We start from the raw sequence: 19432 nt of genomic DNA on the forward strand, positions 1-19432 counted from the left end.
ACTCCAATGAGCAAATTATGCCTTTTGTACGACCATACCAGCGATCGTTTTTCTACTGGGGTCAGGCTCAAGTTGTCGTTTCAATTGTTCTTCCTCTGACACCAGTGGTTCCTACAAAACTGATTCAAACATAAGGTTTCATTTTAAGGTCATTTGCAAAAAAGAGGGTATTTATAATCAGGGTGCAGCAGCATCTTTATAGAAGCAACAACAATTAACAACTGTAGCCTGACAACCTGTATGTGCCCATATATTCGACTAATTGTAGATCCTTAAAGCCAAACGCAGCAAAGCAAGGTCTGCAGTTGTTTTATTTACAAGTGTACAATGAACAATTAAGGAAACACCGATATTAAAGTCTAGTTAAGTAAAGAGAAATAACAATATGATCAATGTTGATGATTACATTATTATAACAAACTACACAGAAAATTAATGCCAGTAAAATTCTTGGCCATAATATTAGGAAATGTGATGTACAAATTGAAAATATGATTGCTTAAAATTTGAATGAGGCCTAGAAGCTGTTTGTACAGAAGTCAGTTTGGACAAAACTTGGTGAGAAAAAAAATCTGACCATCCATACAATTCAGGTTAAGAAGAAAAAAAGCAGTTAGTCGTTAAGGAGAACGGGCAATTAGCTTCTTCAAGTAGAGTGATATCCCAGTGTCCTTGAGTTTAGTGGTAGGTTCACATTACAGAGCAAGAAGACTTTCCCTGTGAACCTCCACCGTCAATTTTTTCTGCTTCTAAAATTATCCTCTTAAAAACTTCGACTGCAGTCTGTAGAAAATTAGAAGAAAACATTGTTAGTACAACAGAAAGTAATGACACTTTCCAGATAGCTGTCTGATTACTATGTGTGCAACACAACTGTTTTTTTGCAGTGAGATAGAAGCTTAGTTTTGGAATAACTCAGATGTCGTCATAATAGTTTATTTTGCATATCTTCAATCTCTTTAATGAAAGACACAAAATGCATTTGGTTGTAACTGCATTAAAGGATTACTTGCATGCACAAATACATAAGTACTGGCAAACATGGTATATAATTACATAATGTAGGGAGAACTGTCAGACAAGCAGGAATTAACTCAAAGGCCTGCAAACCCAAACTGACCTCCAAGAATACTTCCAACAGCTGTGAAAAGGGGGTTAATTGGCGCTTAATTGGAATATATTGGCCAAATGAGTTTAGAATTCCTGCGGGCTCCCCTATGCGTCATCCACTTTAGCTATATGAGGGAAAGTACTAGCTTTTTCCTCTCTATGTATGGAGTTTTAATATTCACCAAGGCAATAATTAGTCACTCCTTTTTCCGCCTTGTCTCAGCTCTCTCAAGTATGATGCAAAACCTTTGGCGAGGATAGCTGATAAACGATTACCTAATTTTGGAAATGCATCATTCTCACAGAGTTCAAGCATTGACAGTTCTTCCGCTGAAATACAGAGAGTAAGTGGTAGTCTCAAATCATGTTTGAATTAAACAAGAGCTGAATGGCATCAGTCTGAGCACTAACAAGATTGGACAACAAGTTTAAACACAATTAACCAAATTCTTCTGTAGAGACAAACAGATTGGAGTCCAACAAGAAACACTTCCACGATTGTTTTGAGGGACACTGAATTAGCACTGCATATCATCTCTTCAGTCCTTTTGTTTTCTAAAAAATCATTAGTGATGCCCTTCAGAGTTCTGCTCCTTGCCTCCCCAGTCCCAAGCATATCCGTTCTCTACATGGTTAAACAAACCCATTCATTTACTGTAGGTCCTAAAATCATGACAGCTAGCAGCTATTTAAAATGAAATTTCACCTGGTGAAACGTGCCAATTATCTGCTGGATAGCTGCTAATACACTGAAGATGAACAGAACACATCCAGGATAGAGAGATCTTTGGTTGGAACTTTTACAGCTGCCTGGCCTAAAATGATTATTCTGGTTTGTTGGAAGTTGGTCCACTTCAATGCAATTAGTGGACATTCTGGCATTCTCACATGAGTTGTAGGTCTACCAACTCATCCTTTGTTAACCAGATAAACAACTATGTTCAACGTGGACAAATGTCACATCATACATAGGCAGAGGCATACGTGAGACAGGAGGGAGAGGAGATGGACAAAGATGCAAAACGGATATGCTGCAGAGAAGAAGGAATATACTACTTACCAGTATGCCTCTGTTCTTGGCATGTAGGGCTGCTGACATTCATATCTTAGCATAGATCGCCGCCTAGTGTTGGGTCCGGATGATTGCACCTTGTTGTCTTGGAAGAGTCTTCGAAGTATCACGAGATAGGTGACTCCTCCCCTGGACTACAGTGCGCATGGGCATCTTCTCCATCCTCAGATTGTTTTTCGCCATTGTGGCAAAGATGGAGTATAGAAAAGTAAGAGATGTCCATGTAAATGTATGTAGAAAAGTACTGCAGCTGTGACAGGCAGCGGGGAGGAGGGTGGGCAATATGAATGTCAGCAGTCCTACATGCCAAGAACAGATGCATACTGGTAAGAAGCATATTCCGTTCGAGGCATGTGGCCTGCTGAATTCATATCTTAGCATAGACTGTATAGCAGTATCTCCTCTAGTGGTGGTCACCTGTACCAGCTGCAGCAGTTTGGGAAAGAGTTTTAAGGACAGCCTGGCCCACAGCAGCTTGCTGCTTTGATTGCACATCTACACAGTAGTGTTAAGTGAAAGTGTGTATGGTAGACCATGTAGCTGCCTTACATATCTCTTCTAGGGGAATGTCATGGATGCCCCCATTTTACGCGTTGAATGTGCTTTTGGGGGAACTGTTAAGAGTGCGTTTAGCTTTATGGTAGCATATCTGAATGCATTTAACTATCCATCTGGCTATACCTGATTTTGAGATGGGATTTCCTTTATGTTGTGGGGCAAAAGCAACGAATAGTTGCTTTGTTTTCCTGAATGATTTGGTTCTGTCAACGTAATATAGCAGAGCCCTTTTTACCTCTAGTGTGTGTAGGGCTCTCTCAGCCACTGACTGCAGGTTTTGGAAGAAAACTGGCAATTCTATGGACTGATTGATATGGAAAGTGGATATTACTTTTGGCATAAACTTAGGGTTAGTACCTAGCACTACCTTCTTGTTATGTATTTGCATGAAAGGTTCTTGAATGGTTATTGCTTGTAGCTCACTTACTCTCCTGAGGGAGGTAATGGCAATCAAAAATGCCACCTTCCAAGTTAGAAATTGTAATTCACATGAAAGTAGTGGTTCAAACGGGAGGGCCCATAAGTCTGGTAAGTACTATATTTAAGTTCCAGACTGGTGAAGGTGGGTGCTTTGGGGGGGATTATCCTTTTAAGTCCATCCATAAAAGCTTTGATTGGGGGTACTTTAAACAAAAACATGTGTTGTCTATTTTGGAGATAAGTTGCAATAGCAGCAAGATGTAGTCTTACGGAAGAGTATGCCAAATTGCATCTTTGAAGATGCAATAGGTAACAGATAATGTTTTGGATGGAAGCATCTAATGGGTTGATTTGGTTATTTTTGCAATAAATTACAAATCTCTACCATTTAGCGGCATAGCATGCTCTAGCAGTTGGACGTCTTGCCTCCTTTGTAATGTTCATGCAATCAGGAGGCAAATTAAGGTACCCAAAGTCTAAGACTTCAGGAGCCAGATTGTTAGGTTCATCTGATTGGGATCTGGGTGCCTGATTTCTCCATGGTTCGGAGTTAAAAGATGTGGCGAGAGGCGCAGTCTTTGGTGGGGAACTACTAAAAGTTCTAGAAACGTTGTGTACCATGGTTGTCCTGCCCATGTGGAAGCAACAAGGATCATTGTTAGTGACTGCTGGCATAGTTTGCGTGCCACCAGCGGAATCAGTGGGGCTGGTGGAAAAGCGTGCGCAAATCTGCCTGACCAGTTCATCCATATCGCATTGCCCTGTGACAACGGATGTGGGAACCTGGCGGCAAAGTACTGGCATTTTGAGTTTTCGTTTGTGGCAAACCGGTCTATCTCTGGATGCCCCCATTGCTGAAAGAATGGTTTGAGAACCTGAGGGTGAATCTCCCATTCGTGTAGCTGTTGGCTCTGCCTGCTTAACAGATCTGCTACTTGATTGTCTTTCCCCGGCAGGTGTTTCTAGATCAGAGTCTGCCGCTTCCGGGAGGTCGTGTTCATCATCGAAGATGTTCTCCAGTTCCGGTGTTTGCCACTGCATCTCTTGCCTAGCGGCCCGTCGATTCCGGATGGTTTTCTTCTAACGGAATTGGGCACACGCTGAGCAAGTTTGTCCGTTGTGGTCTGGTGATAGACACCTGTTGCATACTGTATGTTTCTCAGTATGCGGGAACTTGGCGTGGCATTGTGGGCACCTTTTGAACCGGACTCCTTTCCATCAACAGCAATCCCACGTATCGTCGAAAAGGCCAAACGGCCCGCGTCGACGACCGGATCGAGATGGAAAGTTAAAACGAGTCGAGGGGTAGCGAACGAGAACAATACTGTCGAGTTATAAGGCCTTTTGGCCTTAGAAAGTATTTTAGTTTCGATTCCGAAGTTGGAGTAGAGGAATAACATCCGAACCCAATGGCGGAAAAAAACAATCTGAGGATGGAGAAGATGCCCATGTGCACTGTAGTCCAGGGGAGGAGTCACCTAACTCGTGATACTTCGAAGACTCTTTCAGGACAACAAGGTGCAATCGTCCGGACCCAATACTAGGCGGCGATCTATGCTAAGATATGAATTCAGCAGCCGAAATGCCTCGAACAGAGCTAATGTTTCATAAGTCCAATGTTCTCAAATCACTGATGTACATGCAGTTCCTCATCTGCATTAATACCAAAAGGTCTCTTGGTTCGTAATTTGATCATGTATCTGCTCTCCAGTCTGCGTAGTCGCAGGGTCCTGTCTCATCCCCTTTCATCGTTTGGTACATGTGTCACACCATAGTATCTCATGGTCTTCCATTCATCGTTGTGTCACTAAGCATAGTGTTTTGCAACTGTATAATTCAGGTCACCATGTTGTACGGCTCAAATGTGTTCTAATATTCCTTTCTTAAAGGGACAGACTATGCTTCCAATATATTTCAGCCCACATATGCATTAGATGATGTATACTACAAATTGGGTGTTACATGTGATTTTATGTTCAATATGCATTTCTCTCCCCTTGGAATCACTGATGATCTTTACATTTTTGCCAATCCTGAAGGCCTTGCAGCTACTGCACCTAACAAACCCCTTATTTTGTTATTCCAGCCAGTTGTATCCAAAATAACTTCTTACCAATCTTTCCTTCAAAGAACATACTTTTTTGTAGATGAATTGAGGTCTTGGGTCGAAAGCATCCACAATGTCATTATCACTTAGTGGATTGTTCCAATGCTTTTGAAAGATTTTCCTGACCTCATTGCTCCTCTTACTTTCTGTCTTCTCTTTCAGTTCAATTTTATGTTCCATCAATATCTGTGCTTGTGTCTTGCCGTTTCCTCGCTTGGCTCCTTGCTCAATGTATGAAGATGGATAGCCCCTCCGATAGAATCCCCTTCTTAATTCTTTGCATTGGGCTTGTGTCTCTTCTTCTTGGGAACAATAATGCCTGGTGTGTATGAGTTCACCAAAGGGAAGACTTTACATTATGGCCTTGGAATGGAAACTGGTTCTGTGTAGTACGCTGTGTGTGGCAGATGGCTTTCCGTACATAGAAGGCTCCAATCTATTGTCCTGCATATAAACTTGAATGTCTAGAAAGTCTGTTTGTTGGGCAGATTGTAGGTGAATCCCAAACCGTACTTGTTATTGATGACCTTTAAGTATTACAGAAATTCCTTATGTATGCCATTCCAAACCACTAATAAATAATAGATATATCTCAGCAAGATAAGGAGAGGTAGTGCTCATATTTGTCACTCCAAAAGATTTCCCTCTCCCACCAGCCCATCGCATAGCTGGGAGAGAAGGAAACCCCCATTGCAGTTACGCAGGTCTGTTGGCATAGTTGATGGTTGAAGAAAAAAAACGTTGCTGTGACACACCTCTATCATTTCCAACAGCATGGCTGAAAGGCTGGTTTCTTTGATGTTTCTCGGTCTTAAAAAGTAATCCACTGCATGATGAATAATGTTGTATTTGATTGAAGTACAGAGCAATACCACATCTATGGCTACCAAAAGAAAGTATTGTTTCCATTCAATTTTAGATATTGCTTTCAGAAACTTCGAGCGTCTTTGATGTACGAGGAGTGTTTTCACCAGGGGGTAAGGTATAATGTTCAACTTACCTAGTGACATTCTGAAAGACGGACCCACATCCAAATACGATTGGTCTCCTTAAAGGGTTGCTTAGCGTTTTGTGGATCTTTGGTAAGAAACAGATTGTGGGCAAGATGAGTTTTGAAGCAGATAGAAACTGGTACTCGACATCACTATGTAAGGATTCTTCAAGTCACCCTCTTTGTTTCCTGTTCATATTTTTGATCATAGTATCCATCAGATTAAAATTAATTTATTTGTAACTGGAAGTATCCTGTAATTGCCTGTAGGCCTCTATCATGTAATCTTTCTTGTCAAGTATTACAATGTTTCTACCCCGATCTGCAGGTTTAAAAATGAAAGAATCATTGCTAGCTAAAATCTCAAGTGCATTTCTTTCTGAAGTAGTGAGAGTCTCATGTTTGCTGCAATTTCTTTTTTTTTTTTTAAAAGGAAAATCAAGTCAGCAATCACTGCCTAATGGAAAATGCCTATTTGTTGCCCGGAGCGAAGGTGGAACAAGATTTGGGTTTGAAGGAGCTGTGTTCATGTTTGTTGGTTGCTACTTCCACGTGTTCTAGAATCTGGGCCTGTATTAAATCCTCATCGTTCAGGTCATATATCAGGTCAAATAATAATTTCACATCATTTGTTTGACCAGATGTAAAATCATGACCCGCTTGGCGTCTGACCTGACCAGATACCTCGAGGAGAACAGCATCCTGGACCCATCCCAGTCTGGCTTCCGCAGCAACCACAGCACCAAAACCGCCCTCATTGCCGCCACCGATGACATCAGGACCCTGCTCAACAATGGAGAAACAGCGGCCCTCATCCTCCTGGACCTGTCAGCCGCCTTCGACAAGGTCTGCCACTGCTCACTACGAACATGCCTACACGACGTCGGGATCGTCAATGTCACTTTCTGAAAGATCATTGCTTGAACTCTTTGGCCCCGAGAGGGAAGATAAGCTGCCTGGAGTGGTGGTTATAGGGAGTGTGACTGTGGGTATGAGGCTACTAGGTTGGACATAGTTTGGGTTGTACTGAGTAATATTGTCAATGGGGGCATTCGTAGGGCAGTAGTTTCTCATTTGGAGATTGATGAGATTCACTGTGTCATTGGTGGCTCTGTGTAAGATGAGATCTTTTGTGATGGTTGAAAGATTAAGCATATGAGATGAGATAGGCCTGTAGCTAACTCATTGATTTGATCGATCAGGACAGAGATGGGAGAGTATGTAATAGGAGTTGGTGTATGGACTGTTTGGTGAGGCGAACTACTCGTAGTGTCATTATGCATATCCAATGTGGGAGTAAAAAAGTCGCTAGGCAGCCCGATAGGGTCTCCCCCTTCGGGATGTGGAAGGGTCAATGAATTCTGCGAATTGATGGGCGGATTGAATGTAGCCATTGTAGGGGTTCCCTCATATAATGTGACAGGTAGTGGGAGAGTGGAGTCTGGGCAATCCAATATGTGCGATTGTATAGACGAGATAAGTGTAGTAGTTGTAAGAATACCCTCAAGCACCGCAGCGGATGGTAGGTGAGTGGAGTCTAGATGGTCCCCAATGTGTGAAGGAGGTGGGAGGGAGACCGTGTTGGAGATCTCCAGTATGGTGCTATCCAACGAGGAGGGCCAGGATAACTTTGGAGTATTAGTCAGGATGTGATCAGTATCAAGGATTAAGCTTGTATCTTCAGGACTGGGGAAACCAGGAGTGGTATCAGCCGGCTGGACTAGTTGGCAGTGATTACAGGTGGTTTCAGTAGTACTGATGGTAGGGGCTGAAGGCAAACCTAGCATGCAAGAGTCAGGAGACCCATGTATAGCTACAATAGTGGAGTCTCGGCTTGCGTACTACTAGTGGTATTAGTGGGACTGGCGGAAAAGCGTACGCAAATCTGCTTGACCAATTCATCCATATCGCATTGCCCTTGGACAGTGGGTGTGGAAACCTGGTGGCGAAGGTTGGGCATTTTGCGTTTTCGTGTGTGGCAAACAGATCTATGTCTGGATGACCCCACTTGTGAAAGAATGGTAGAAGAACTTGCAGATGTAGTTCCCATTCGTGAATCTGTTGCGTTTGTCGACCTAACAGATCGGCTATCTGATTGTGAACTCCTGGAAGGTGTTCGGCAAGCAGATATATCTTTTGTGGAATGGCCCATCTCCAAATGTTGTGTGCGAGCTGGGACAGTTTCAGGGAATGTGTGCCTCTTTGTTTTGGAATATAGTACATGGCTGTCATGTTGTCCGTCTGGATCAAGACAGCTTTGTTCTGTACATGTACTTGGAAGGATTTTAGTGCTAGGAGTATTGCTAGCAGCTCTAGGTGATTGATGTGAAGCACTTTCTGTTAAGCGGCCCATTTTCCCTGAGTTGTATGGTGGAGCAGATGGGCTCCCCATCCGGTGAGGGATGCATCTGTTGTCAGTACTATCTGTGGCACAGGTTCAAGAAACGGCAACTCTCTGGGCAAGTTTTTGGCGTTCCACCACTGCAGAGAGCAATGTGTGCGGCTGTCCACCAACACCAGGTCTGTAAGTTGTCCTTGAGTCTGATTCCACTAATGTGTTGGACATTCCTGCAATGGGCGCATTTGCAGTCTTGCATATGGTACAATAAAAATGCAAGATGCCATCATGCCTATTAGTTGCATGAACACTCTGGCTGGGAGAGTGTGTTGGTTTCGAAACTTTGTGACTAAGGCTTGAATGCTCTGTATCCTGGCTGGACTGGGATAAGCTAGAGGTGTATCAGTGTTTATGGTAGCCCGTAGGTATTGATGTACATGAGAGGGCTGGAGATGTGACTTGGTGTAGCTGATTGTAAACCCCAATTTGTGCAGTGTTTGAATTGTTTGAGATGTGTGTTGGACACATTGATTGAATGACTTGGCTTTTATGAGCCAATCGTCTAAGTATGGGAAGACGTGGATATGTTGTCTTCTGAGATGTGCTGCTACTACTGCTAGGCACTTTGTAAACACTCGTGGTGCAGTTGTGACCCTGGATGGAAGGACTTTGAACTGATAATGTTGTCCTTCTAGTACAAATCTGACATATTTCCTGTGAGAAGGATGTATGGGAATGTGGAAATAGGCGTCCTTGAGGTCTAGTGTGGTTAGGAAATCGCCTTGTTGCAACAATGGGATCACTTGTTGTAAAGTAATTTCATGTGAAAATGATCTGAGTGTATATACAGATTGAGAGGCCTTAGGTCTAGAATTGGTCTTAGTGTTCCGTCCTTTTTGGGTATTAGGAAATAGAGTGAGTAAACCCCTGTTCCTTGATGTTGCAACGGAACTAGCTCTATTGCATCTTTTTGCAGCAATGAGAGAACCTCCTGTTGGAGCAGCGTTAGATGTTCTGTGGACATTGGACGCTGTCTGGGTGGTATATGTGGAGGGGTAGCCGTAAGCTCTAGGCAGTAACCATACTGGATAATTTGTCTTACCCACTTGTCTGTTGTGATTGAATTCCAGACAGGTAGGAACTTTGTCTGCCCCCTACAGGAGTGGAATGCTGTTGGGGAAGCAGAAGGAAGTCACTGTTTTGTGTTGGGAGAGGTTCGATTATTATTTCCTCGACCTCTTACCTTGTTGTTGTTGCCTCTGTAGCCTCCTCTAAAGTATCCTCTATTGGAGGATGTTTGTGTATTTGTTTTAAAGGAAGCTGAATTGTCTGCGCCAGCTTGTTTGGAGCCTCCTCTGTAGAAGGAGCGACGCAAGGACCCTCGTGCTTGGGTGGACTGCAGAGCTCCCATAGACTTTGCTGTGTCAGTGTCTTTCTTCATTTTTTCAAGTGTTGTGTCTACCTCTGGACCAAACAATAGTTGTTGGTTGAATGGTTGAATTAAGATAGTAGTTTGCACTTCTTGCATAAATCCTGAAATGCGTAGCCACGCGTAACGTCTAAGGAGGACACTGGTGTTTATTGCTCTGAATGCAGTGTCTGCTACATCAAGTGCGCATTTAATGGTGGCATTTGATATAAGCTTACCCTCTTGTATGAGGTCATTTGCTTGTGCCTTATATTGGTCAGGTAGATGTTGTAAGAGCTTCTCTAACTGATCATAGTGAGCCCGGTCGTATCTTGCGAGGAGGGCTTGTGTGTTAGCGATGTGCCATGTATTGCTAACTTGGGCAGCTATTCTTTTCCCTGACGCGTCTATGATTTTGATTCTTTATCAGGAGGTGGTGCTTCACCTAATGTTTGGGAATTTGCTCTTTTCCTAGCGTTTGAAACTACTAGGGAGTCTAAGGGTAGCTGTCCTTTAATGTAGGCAGGGTCCCCAGGAGCCGCTCTGTACTTTTTCTCTATCCTTGGGTTTATGATTCTAGCTCGTTCAGGATCTTTAAACACTTCTGGTGCATGCTTAATGACTCCTTTAATCATTGGCAGTATTTGCACAGATTTTTGGGAGTGTTCAAAAGTGTCTAATAAAAAATCTTCCTCCTCCTCATCTGAATGCATGGTGACATTGGGATAGATGGCAGCCCTATTAATTAAGTGTCCAAACCCAATATTGTCTTCTGGAGGAGAAGGTTTAGATGGATATGCATGTGGGAAAGGAATATCTGGTACATCCTGTGGGTTTGGATACTCCCAGTCTGGTTAACCAGTTGGGTAGGGAAAAGGGTCATCTGGGTCTCTCCCTCCCCCTATGCTATACTCATCATCAACATCCTGAGGAGGAGTATGTGGTGGAGAATGAGAAGAAGAATTTTGAGGTGAAATGTTTAAAGGAGGAGGAGGAGAAGAAGGGTGCATAGGAGATGTGGCAGAGTCCTTCTTCTTGACAGACACTGGATGTTTAGGTGCTGCATCTGACTTCCTCTTCCTGTGTGGTGTAGTGGAAACATGTCCTGTTTCTGGATAAATGTAGATCCTTTTTTGTAAATGATCTGGTTGGAAAAGCTCCTCTTGAGTCACAGCCTTTGGCGTCGATTTTTTCGGTTCCGAACCTGTTGCTTGTATTTAGCCTTAGGAGCTGATGTTAAGTCCTTTGGCGTAGATTTCGGCACTGAAGATATTGTCTTTGGAGCCGAAGCCTGTTTTGTGGACTTGGAAGCATCCAGCAACCCCAGAAGGAATTTTCGTTTTTTATCTCTACTGATGACGGATAATATCCAGAAACATTTGTGTCTAGAGATTTACAGCACTATTCTGCACCAACTTTGGTGAACCACTACAGATCAGTAAGAAATCACTGTGAACTGCATTTACCACAAAGCTAAGGGGCGAACTGTGCTGGGAGGTGAGGCAGTGTGCTCCCACCCCTCTTCTGTTGGAAGCATCGGAAGCAGACTTTGTCTGTTGCGGCATCGAGGGTATCGGCTTCGGAGTGAAAGCTGTTTTCGGGGCATCGGAAACGGGCTTCGTTGTTTTCGGAGCCGCTTTGTCTCTCGGAGTCGACGGTTTCGGAGTGTCTTTCGGAACCGGGACTACATGTTTCGGTGCAGAGGGAGCAGGTGGCATCGGCACATGCGGTCTCCTCGGTATGGAGCTACCGGAAGGCTTCATTATTTTCTTCTGAGCCGGGCTCGATGGCGGGGCTTTCGAAGCGTTTTTTTCGGTCTCGACTGGGCCCCGCAGGCGGAGTGTTGACCTTTGCCTTCGATTTTGGTGTTTGGGCTGGGGTAGGGACAGTGGTACTCACGCGTTGACCCGAAGGTATGGAGTCATCGGAGTCATCTGCCTTGGATACGATCTGGAGATCATCGGAATCTGCTTCTGGGACGCATGGACCTTCGTCGAAGCTATCCACTGGTTCCGGAGCTGATCTCTGCATATCGCGTCGACGGACCCTCCGATCTATAATGGTCTTTTTCGATCAAAAGGATGCACAGGCTGTGCAGCTGGATTTGTCGTGTTCTAGCGATAAGCACAGAGTATAGACCTCATGATGGTCACTGTGTGAAAATGTTGCTCCACACTCGGGGCATCTTTTAAAAGGCGTCCTTTCTAGGCCCAACGGCACGCATCGACGACCGGAATCAAGCTGTTGAAGTAGAGTCGATGTTTATCGGTATTGAGAGTTGTTTGAAGAAAATTTTTACGCGTCGAAGTACTTGAAAAGTAGATCTCGAACCGGAGCGGAAAAGTTTCATCCGAACCCAGTGGCGCAAAAAAACAATCTAAGGATGGAGTTGACGCCCATGCAAACTATCGTCCAAGGGAGGAGTCACCTATCTCGGGACTACAAGACTTCTTCCAAGACGACAACATACAATCATCCGAGCCCAACACCAGGTGGCGATCTAATGCACAGTGTGAGATCTGCAGCTCATATGCCTCGAACAATAATGTTATTGTTAAGTTGGGTAAGACCATCTTGACATATACAAACAAAATCCAGAAATTCACAGGCATAAATGTACAAAACCCAGTTATAATACAATTATGGTTACAAAACAAAAAAAAACAAAAGAATCACAGAAATTCACTGTAGTTCACTGAGCTAACGGTATTTCACGCTCTTGTCATGCACTGCTTATTACCTCACATAATATATCGACTGTGATATGCTAAATGACCTCACTGATGACATCTATCATGATACTGTTATTCAAATGATTCCAAATCCTTACAACATTTTAAACAAGAAAATTGGTGCTAACAGGCATAGCATACAGCATTAACCTACTGGGTGCAACTGTGTGGGTGCACAGAATGGACACAGGGTACTACCTGGATTCAATCCAGGGGGTGCATTGCTGAAGTTATATGGTCAAGGTTTACCTACCAGTAAAGATGCAGGTGCTAGCAGCACCTCTTTGCTAAACAAGGTAACGGCTGAACGCACCTGAAGCTTCCAGAAACACATTTCTAAGTAGGTTCTGGCTTAAAGCCAAAGAGTCTTGCAATAAATACATGATAAAAGCCAAAGCTTCTGTTCACAATAGATTATAAACGTGGATTTTGGCCATACGTCCATGTTAAATAGTTGTCATATAGTGCCATAGACACATTATTTGTAAAGTTGAAGGTTATAAGGTGTGAATGAACAAGTTGAAGAGACTAATCAGCTGCAAATGTCTTACCTTAGAATAATCCCCAGGTGTCAAACCGGATACGAGAGAACAAATAACAAAACTTCAGACAAAGGTAACACTTTTAGTAGCACAGCAAGCGACAAATGTGTCCCAATGGTAGGCGTATACTGTCTTGTTTGAGGGGCTCCTGGCTGCCAGCATTACATCACAGACTTCTGGAGCAAGGTCAAAGACTTTCAACGGCTGCTGCCCAATCTCTAAGCATGAAGGCTGAGCATACTTTCTTGGTGCACTATATACCATAAACAATTAGTTATTCTTTTGGAAGGACTTGGTTCTGTCAAGATAGAACCTGATGCACCTCTTGATGTCCAAAGAATGAAGAGCTCTTTCTGCTGGTGTAGAAGGGTTTGGAAAGAAAGTCTTCAAAATGACTGGCTCATTGAGATGGAAGTCCGTGGGGTCTTTAGGTATACATTGAGGGTTCGTACGTAAAATAATCCCGTCTCGTCTAATTTGTAAGAAAGGTTCTCAAATCGCAAGGGCTTGAATCTCACAAACGTGTCTGCCCGATGTGAGAGCTACCAGGAGAGCCACCTTCCAGGATAGGAACTTTAAGGTGGATCTGTGGATGGGCTTGAACGGTTGCTTTAGGAGTTATCCGAAGACAATGTTGCGTTGCCAGGAAGGAGGTGGAGGTCTGAATGTTGGGAAGACCCTGAAAAGTGCCTTCAGAAACGGTTTGATTATTCTGAAGGACCGTAGAGAGGCTATATTGAGTATTTGCCTTAAACAAGAAATGGCCGCCAGGTGAACCGTGGTGGAGGGTTGAGCCAAACCTGAACGTGCCAAGTGCAGCAGGTAAGTAACATCTGCTCTGGTGAGGAGAGAGGATGAATTTGGAGCTGTTGGCACCAAAAACAAAATGTCTTCCATTTGTAAGAATAAGTCTGGTTAGTGCTGAAAACTCTGGCTTTAGAGAATATATCCCTGCAATCAGGAGGAATTTTCAGATGGCCATACTTCATTGTGCCGATAAGTGCAGTGATTGGGGGTTGGGGTGCATGACTCAACCCTAATTCATGGTTAAGAGGTAAGGGGAGATGGTCAATGGAATACAAGCTTTCTCTGTAAGCAAGAGAAGCACTGAAAACTAGTGCTGGCAGGGCCATGTCGGGGCTATAAGAATTATTCTGCATGGCTCGGATCTTCATTTTGGTGAGCACCTTAAGGATCAGGGGAATGGGCAGAAGGACGTAAGTAAAGATTTCATACCATGCCATTGAAAATGCATTCCAGCATGATCCCAATGGTGATGCCAGCTTTTGAAGTATTGGCATTTGGTCTTTTGTGGGTTCGCAAAAAGGTCGAGACTGGGCGTTTCCCACTAGGAGAAAATGTGGTCAACCATCTCATGATGTAGCTTCCACTCCTGGCAGGCTTATTTTAATCTGCTGAGTGTGTCCGCTATCTGGTTTTGTTTCCCTGGGATGTATTCGGCTCATAGGTGAACCCCATGTTTGATATCCCAATTCAAAATGTTCTGTGCTTCTTGTGACAGAAGACCTGGTACCTAACTGCTTGTTCAGGCAGTGTATTGTTGCATTGGCCGTTCTTATGAGGACCTGTGAATTGGTTATCTTGGGGAGGAAAGCTTGCAAGGCCAGAACGAATGCCTTCAGCTCTAGGAGACTGATGTGAGAAGTCCGATGAGGTTGTTGCCATTGACCAGCCGGTCTTGAAGATATATACCCCATCCGTCTAAAGAAGCATCAGTGGCTGACCAGTGGAGATGATTGAGAAAGAAAGAGGGGGCCTATTGAGAGGTGTTCTTTCTGAGTCCATCAATCTACGCTTTTGCCCATAACCCAAGTTATGGCGAGGAGATCTTTGAAGCTTCCTGTGGATTGTGTGCAATGGAGGCTTAGCTGCTCCTAGAGGGGACAAATTCGTAGTCTGCAGAATGTATGAGGATATCATACCTAATAATGACTTGTAAAGGCATACTGAAAGAGACTCTTTTCTGGATGGCTTTGGCCAATACAATGAGCTTTAGCTGCCTTTGACAGGTTATTTTGACTATTATGTCCAGGTTTGCCCCTAAAAAGGTGGTGGCATTTGAGGGGTGTGAACTTGATTTCTTCCAATTGAGATGGAGACCCACCTGTTTAAAGAGGCTTATACAAGTCCTTGTAGATCTCTGCGCAGCCTGCCGGGATTTTGCCTTGATTAGCCAGTCGTTCAAATAGGGAACGACTTGGTGTTTTTGTCTTCTTAAGAACGCAGCTACTGGTGCTGGACACTGAACGTCCAGGGTGCTCATTTTAGACCAAAAGGTTGTAGGACTCAAAATTGGTAGTGCCTGCCGGCTACCAGGAACTTGAGGAATTTCCTGTGGGAGGGATGGATGGGATATGAAAATACACATCCTGGAGATCGAGGGTTGACATATAATCCTGTGTTTCAGAAGCAGAACATCTTGTAGAGCTATCATGCAGAATGATTGCTGTTTGTGATAGATGTTGAGATCTCAGAGGTCAAGGACAGGCCACTATTTTTATTTTTTTGCAAATTAGGAAGAAACGATAATAGAATCCTGTTTCTTGTTGCGATAGAGGGACTTTCTCTATTGCCCCTTAAAGCAACATGGTTCTAACCTCCAATCTAAGTTGCTGTAGATGCCTGGAAATAGTTGGGCTGAGAGGAGTAATTTGGATGAATTCTAGTGTGTGGCCGTATTGTACAAGGTCTCGGACCCAGTGGTCGGATGTTATGCCCTTCCAATGATGTATGAATTTGGAAATTTTGACCCCTAGTCTGAGAGGTGATGGGATCAGGGCAGCGGAGCCTGGGGCAGGTCATTAGCTGTGAATAGCTTCTTTTCCATGGTGGGTAGCTCTTCCTCTGGGCAGAGGTCTATTGTACTACACTTTAGGGGGTTATCTTTGCATGTACTGTGGATGATACTTTTGAGTGTAGGTGGGATAAGTGTATTGTTGATATTCTCCCCTATATGCTGGCATACCCCATCCTCTGTGTCCACGAATGGAAGCTTTTCGAAATGCAGTGTTCTGAGTAACTGTACAGTGTCCGTATCAGTTTTTATGGCCTGTAAGGCCTAATCCACAAGTTTGCCAAACAAAGCCTGCCCATCGAAGGGGCGGTTTAAGATTTAAGTCTGCACTTCAAGATGAAAGGGAGTAGCCTTAAGCTAGCCTTGCCTTTGGAATACTGCTGAACCTGCGAGGTGGCGAAATGCAGTGGTGGCAATGTCCATGATGTAGTAATTAATTTCAGCTGCTGCCTTTTGTCCACCCTACAAAATCTTTTAGCTTCTATATTGGCCTCCTCAGGAAAATGGTCTATGTGTGGGGTAATGTCAGCCCATAACTGTCTATCGTACCTGCCCAGCACAGACGGGGAATTACCTGCCCTCACTGCAGTGCTTACTTTGTAAATAAATAAGTGCTAGGGCTCTCGTCAGGAGGCCACTGCAGCTTGCCCCACACACGGCTCCTGCCACTGCTGCCAATGACTGTCCCAACACAATTCCTAACCCTCACACTCCTACAAGTGTGACAATTCAAACTATTTCATGCCTCAAAGCATTAAGAACATCTTAAGCGGCAGGTAATAGTCATTTTGAATTTATATTAAAATACTAATTACCTATTGATGTCATCTCTAAATTATCAAGACAGCGCCACCTTGTGGCAGACTGTCACAAGCGCCAGTATTGGCAATTAAGTGCCGGTGTCAAGGAATGGAAATCACTGGCTCAAATTAAGGACTGCCTCACCGTCAATCCTGACATGGATTAAAATCTTGTCCTGATGTTGTCTAAGCGCCTGCCCTCTTTGTCAGGGGAGTGGGGGGGGGTGGCGGGGGAGGGAGAGGAGTTTTTCAATCGCTTTTGAGCTGCTTGAGTAATTACTGAATCTGGCTTGGGATGTCCAGTCAGATAGGCCAGAGCATCCTCCGGGACTTTATACTTTTGATTAAGGCAAGGAAGAACTGCTGTGACTGTAGGTGCCTTTTTCATCACTTTCAGACCTTCTTCCCAAATGTAGTCCAATATAGGCATGGAGCGCAATGGTTCTTTGAAGTTGTATAAAAATACTGTCTTTTTTTGGATGGCATAGAGAGCGCAAACCTAGCTATGTTCGAGTAAATTGTGAAAGCCTCAAATATCTTCAGGGGGTAACTTGGCTGCCAAGGGAGGAGGAGATGATAGGGTTGGGATTATATAGTCGTACCATTCCTTATTGGGCTCATGAAGTTCACCTTCTAGTTGGTCCTCATCTGAGTTATGTGGGATGTCAAGTAGGGTTGTACCTGGTGTATTGGACCATGGAAGAGGGAAAGATGTAGGTCTTTGTAATGGAGTAGACTATTGCGATGCTGGTGACTTGGTGACTTAGGTGGATGAAGAGCCATTGTAACAGAAGGTGGAAATCTTTTTCTGTAATCCGACAGCATAAATTGAAAGTCGGAGAGCAAAGAACTTGGCACACCAAGTATGTTCTCTTGAAATGGTTGTTCCTGTGTAGCATAATATTGTTGATTATAGTCCTCATCATAATAATTCTCCTCCTGGCATTTGACATGTAACTGGGAGGAACTGTTTGCTACTCCAAAGGGACTCTCGTTATCAGAGTCCCCTTCCTCTTCCAAAAGGTGAGTAGAGATAAGGGTTGTCACCTTGCTGGGAGTGGTGTGATTCGGGGTTATAAAGCAGTGATTTTAGAGATTCCCAACTTTTACCCATCAGAGTAGTCGACGGGGTAGCCGAAGGCACAGAAAATGTAGCAATGACAAGAATCCTGTGCACACATTAAGCGAGGTGTATACATGTATCATGCTTAATCAAAAGAACACAATTGGTAGTAAATGAAACAAAGTGGACACGATAGAAAGTCTTTTTGTTCTTCGAAGGATTGTATTGGACCTTCCTTTGTCATAAGCAAATGACCAGCCGACACATGTTTCGTCAAGCGGGCAAGGAGCCCGTGACTCTTCAGGGCTGTAAGCACAAATGGGGTAACGGTCCGTACAGCCGGTGATATTTCCGACCCGGCCTCTGGGTTAAAAGAAACAGCGATAGTGAGTCACTATGGACTCGGAGACGGGCGGGTACATCCGTCTCAAACCAGCTAATGCCTGGGATATGGCAGCGGAGAGACGGGTCCTGTCTTCCTAAGGGTCTCTCCGCTGCCATATCCCAGGCATTAGCTGGTTTGAGACGGCTGTACCCGCCCATCTGAGTGGGGCTGCAGATAAGAGTTATTTAAAACTTCTAAGATGACCAATGTGACATCAGGTTTGGCATTAAAGTCCCCACACATACCAAAATAATATCTTTCCTTACCAATGGGTGATAGAAGTGTAAAAATAATAAAGTTTTGTCGGCGGGTTGCAACTTATTTTTCTTGCTTGTTGAGTTGCTTATAAAATTCTGACTGTAGTCCCAGCAGAAAATAGACATTCAATATGAAGACAGTTGAATATTATTGCTAATTAGGCAAAATATATGATTAACTGTACCTAATAGAGTAGATATGCAAGTAGATAATCCACCTCTTGGTCTCCCTTTTGTTGCCTTTGTGGCTTTTGTAGTGTATGTAGAAAAGCCATCCAAAATAACGTCATCCATAGCCCAAGTCTCCTGAAAGCAGCAAATGCTACCTAGTCCTTAAAGTTTAGTTTATGATTTAGGCCTGCAATATTCCAACTACGCACATTTATCCTACTCTCAGGGCATGAGCTGATGGCTAGCTCATATGGATGGTGTGCTACATGTGTTGGCAATAATGCAAAAAGTGGATCTGCTGTCTTAACCATCCACTTTGTGTGATCCCACATAAAGTAAGATTCCTACTGGCAGGACCTTGGGCACCTCCCGGGCTCCGACTGTTCAAGCTTGCTCTAGATGACTGCACATTGATTCCTAAGCTGCGACAACCAGTCTTGAAATCATGACTAGAGGGACCCAAGGCGGATAGCAAAACAGAGGGCTTGTGGTGTTCTTTGTGCTGATGATTTATTGGCTAGGCATGAACAATTTCAAATACCATTGGATATGGTTTAGGTAGACCCTCACAAACAGATAGGCCCAAATTGGGTCGCACTACACTTTTGCTAAGAATCAAATCTGCTGTATGGTTATTTGCCCACCAAGTTGTCTTAGTTTCCC

General features: G+C 43.8%; 1 protein-coding gene across 2 annotated transcripts in view; it reads right to left on the reverse strand.

The window, feature by feature from the left end:
• Nucleotides 1-293: 293 nt before the first annotated feature.
• RHEB (Ras homolog, mTORC1 binding) overlaps nt 294-19432 on the reverse strand; it is a 260875-nt gene continuing 241736 nt past the window's right edge. Inside the window, exons 8-9 of one of the 2 annotated variants that reach the window (XM_078663215.1) lie at nt 1387-1440; nt 294-783 (exon numbers count right to left, since the gene is read on the reverse strand). In XM_078663215.1, coding sequence (XP_078519341.1) covers nt 1387-1440 — 54 coding nt within the window. In that variant the 3' untranslated portion in view covers nt 294-783. The remainder of the gene's footprint in view (nt 784-1386; nt 1441-19432) is intronic. The other variant, XM_078663214.1, reaches the window with a different exon arrangement.

The sequence above is a fragment of the Lissotriton helveticus genome, chromosome 10 (assembly GCF_964261635.1).
Source record: "Lissotriton helveticus chromosome 10, aLisHel1.1, whole genome shotgun sequence".
Taxonomy (NCBI): Eukaryota; Metazoa; Chordata; class Amphibia; order Caudata; family Salamandridae; genus Lissotriton; species Lissotriton helveticus.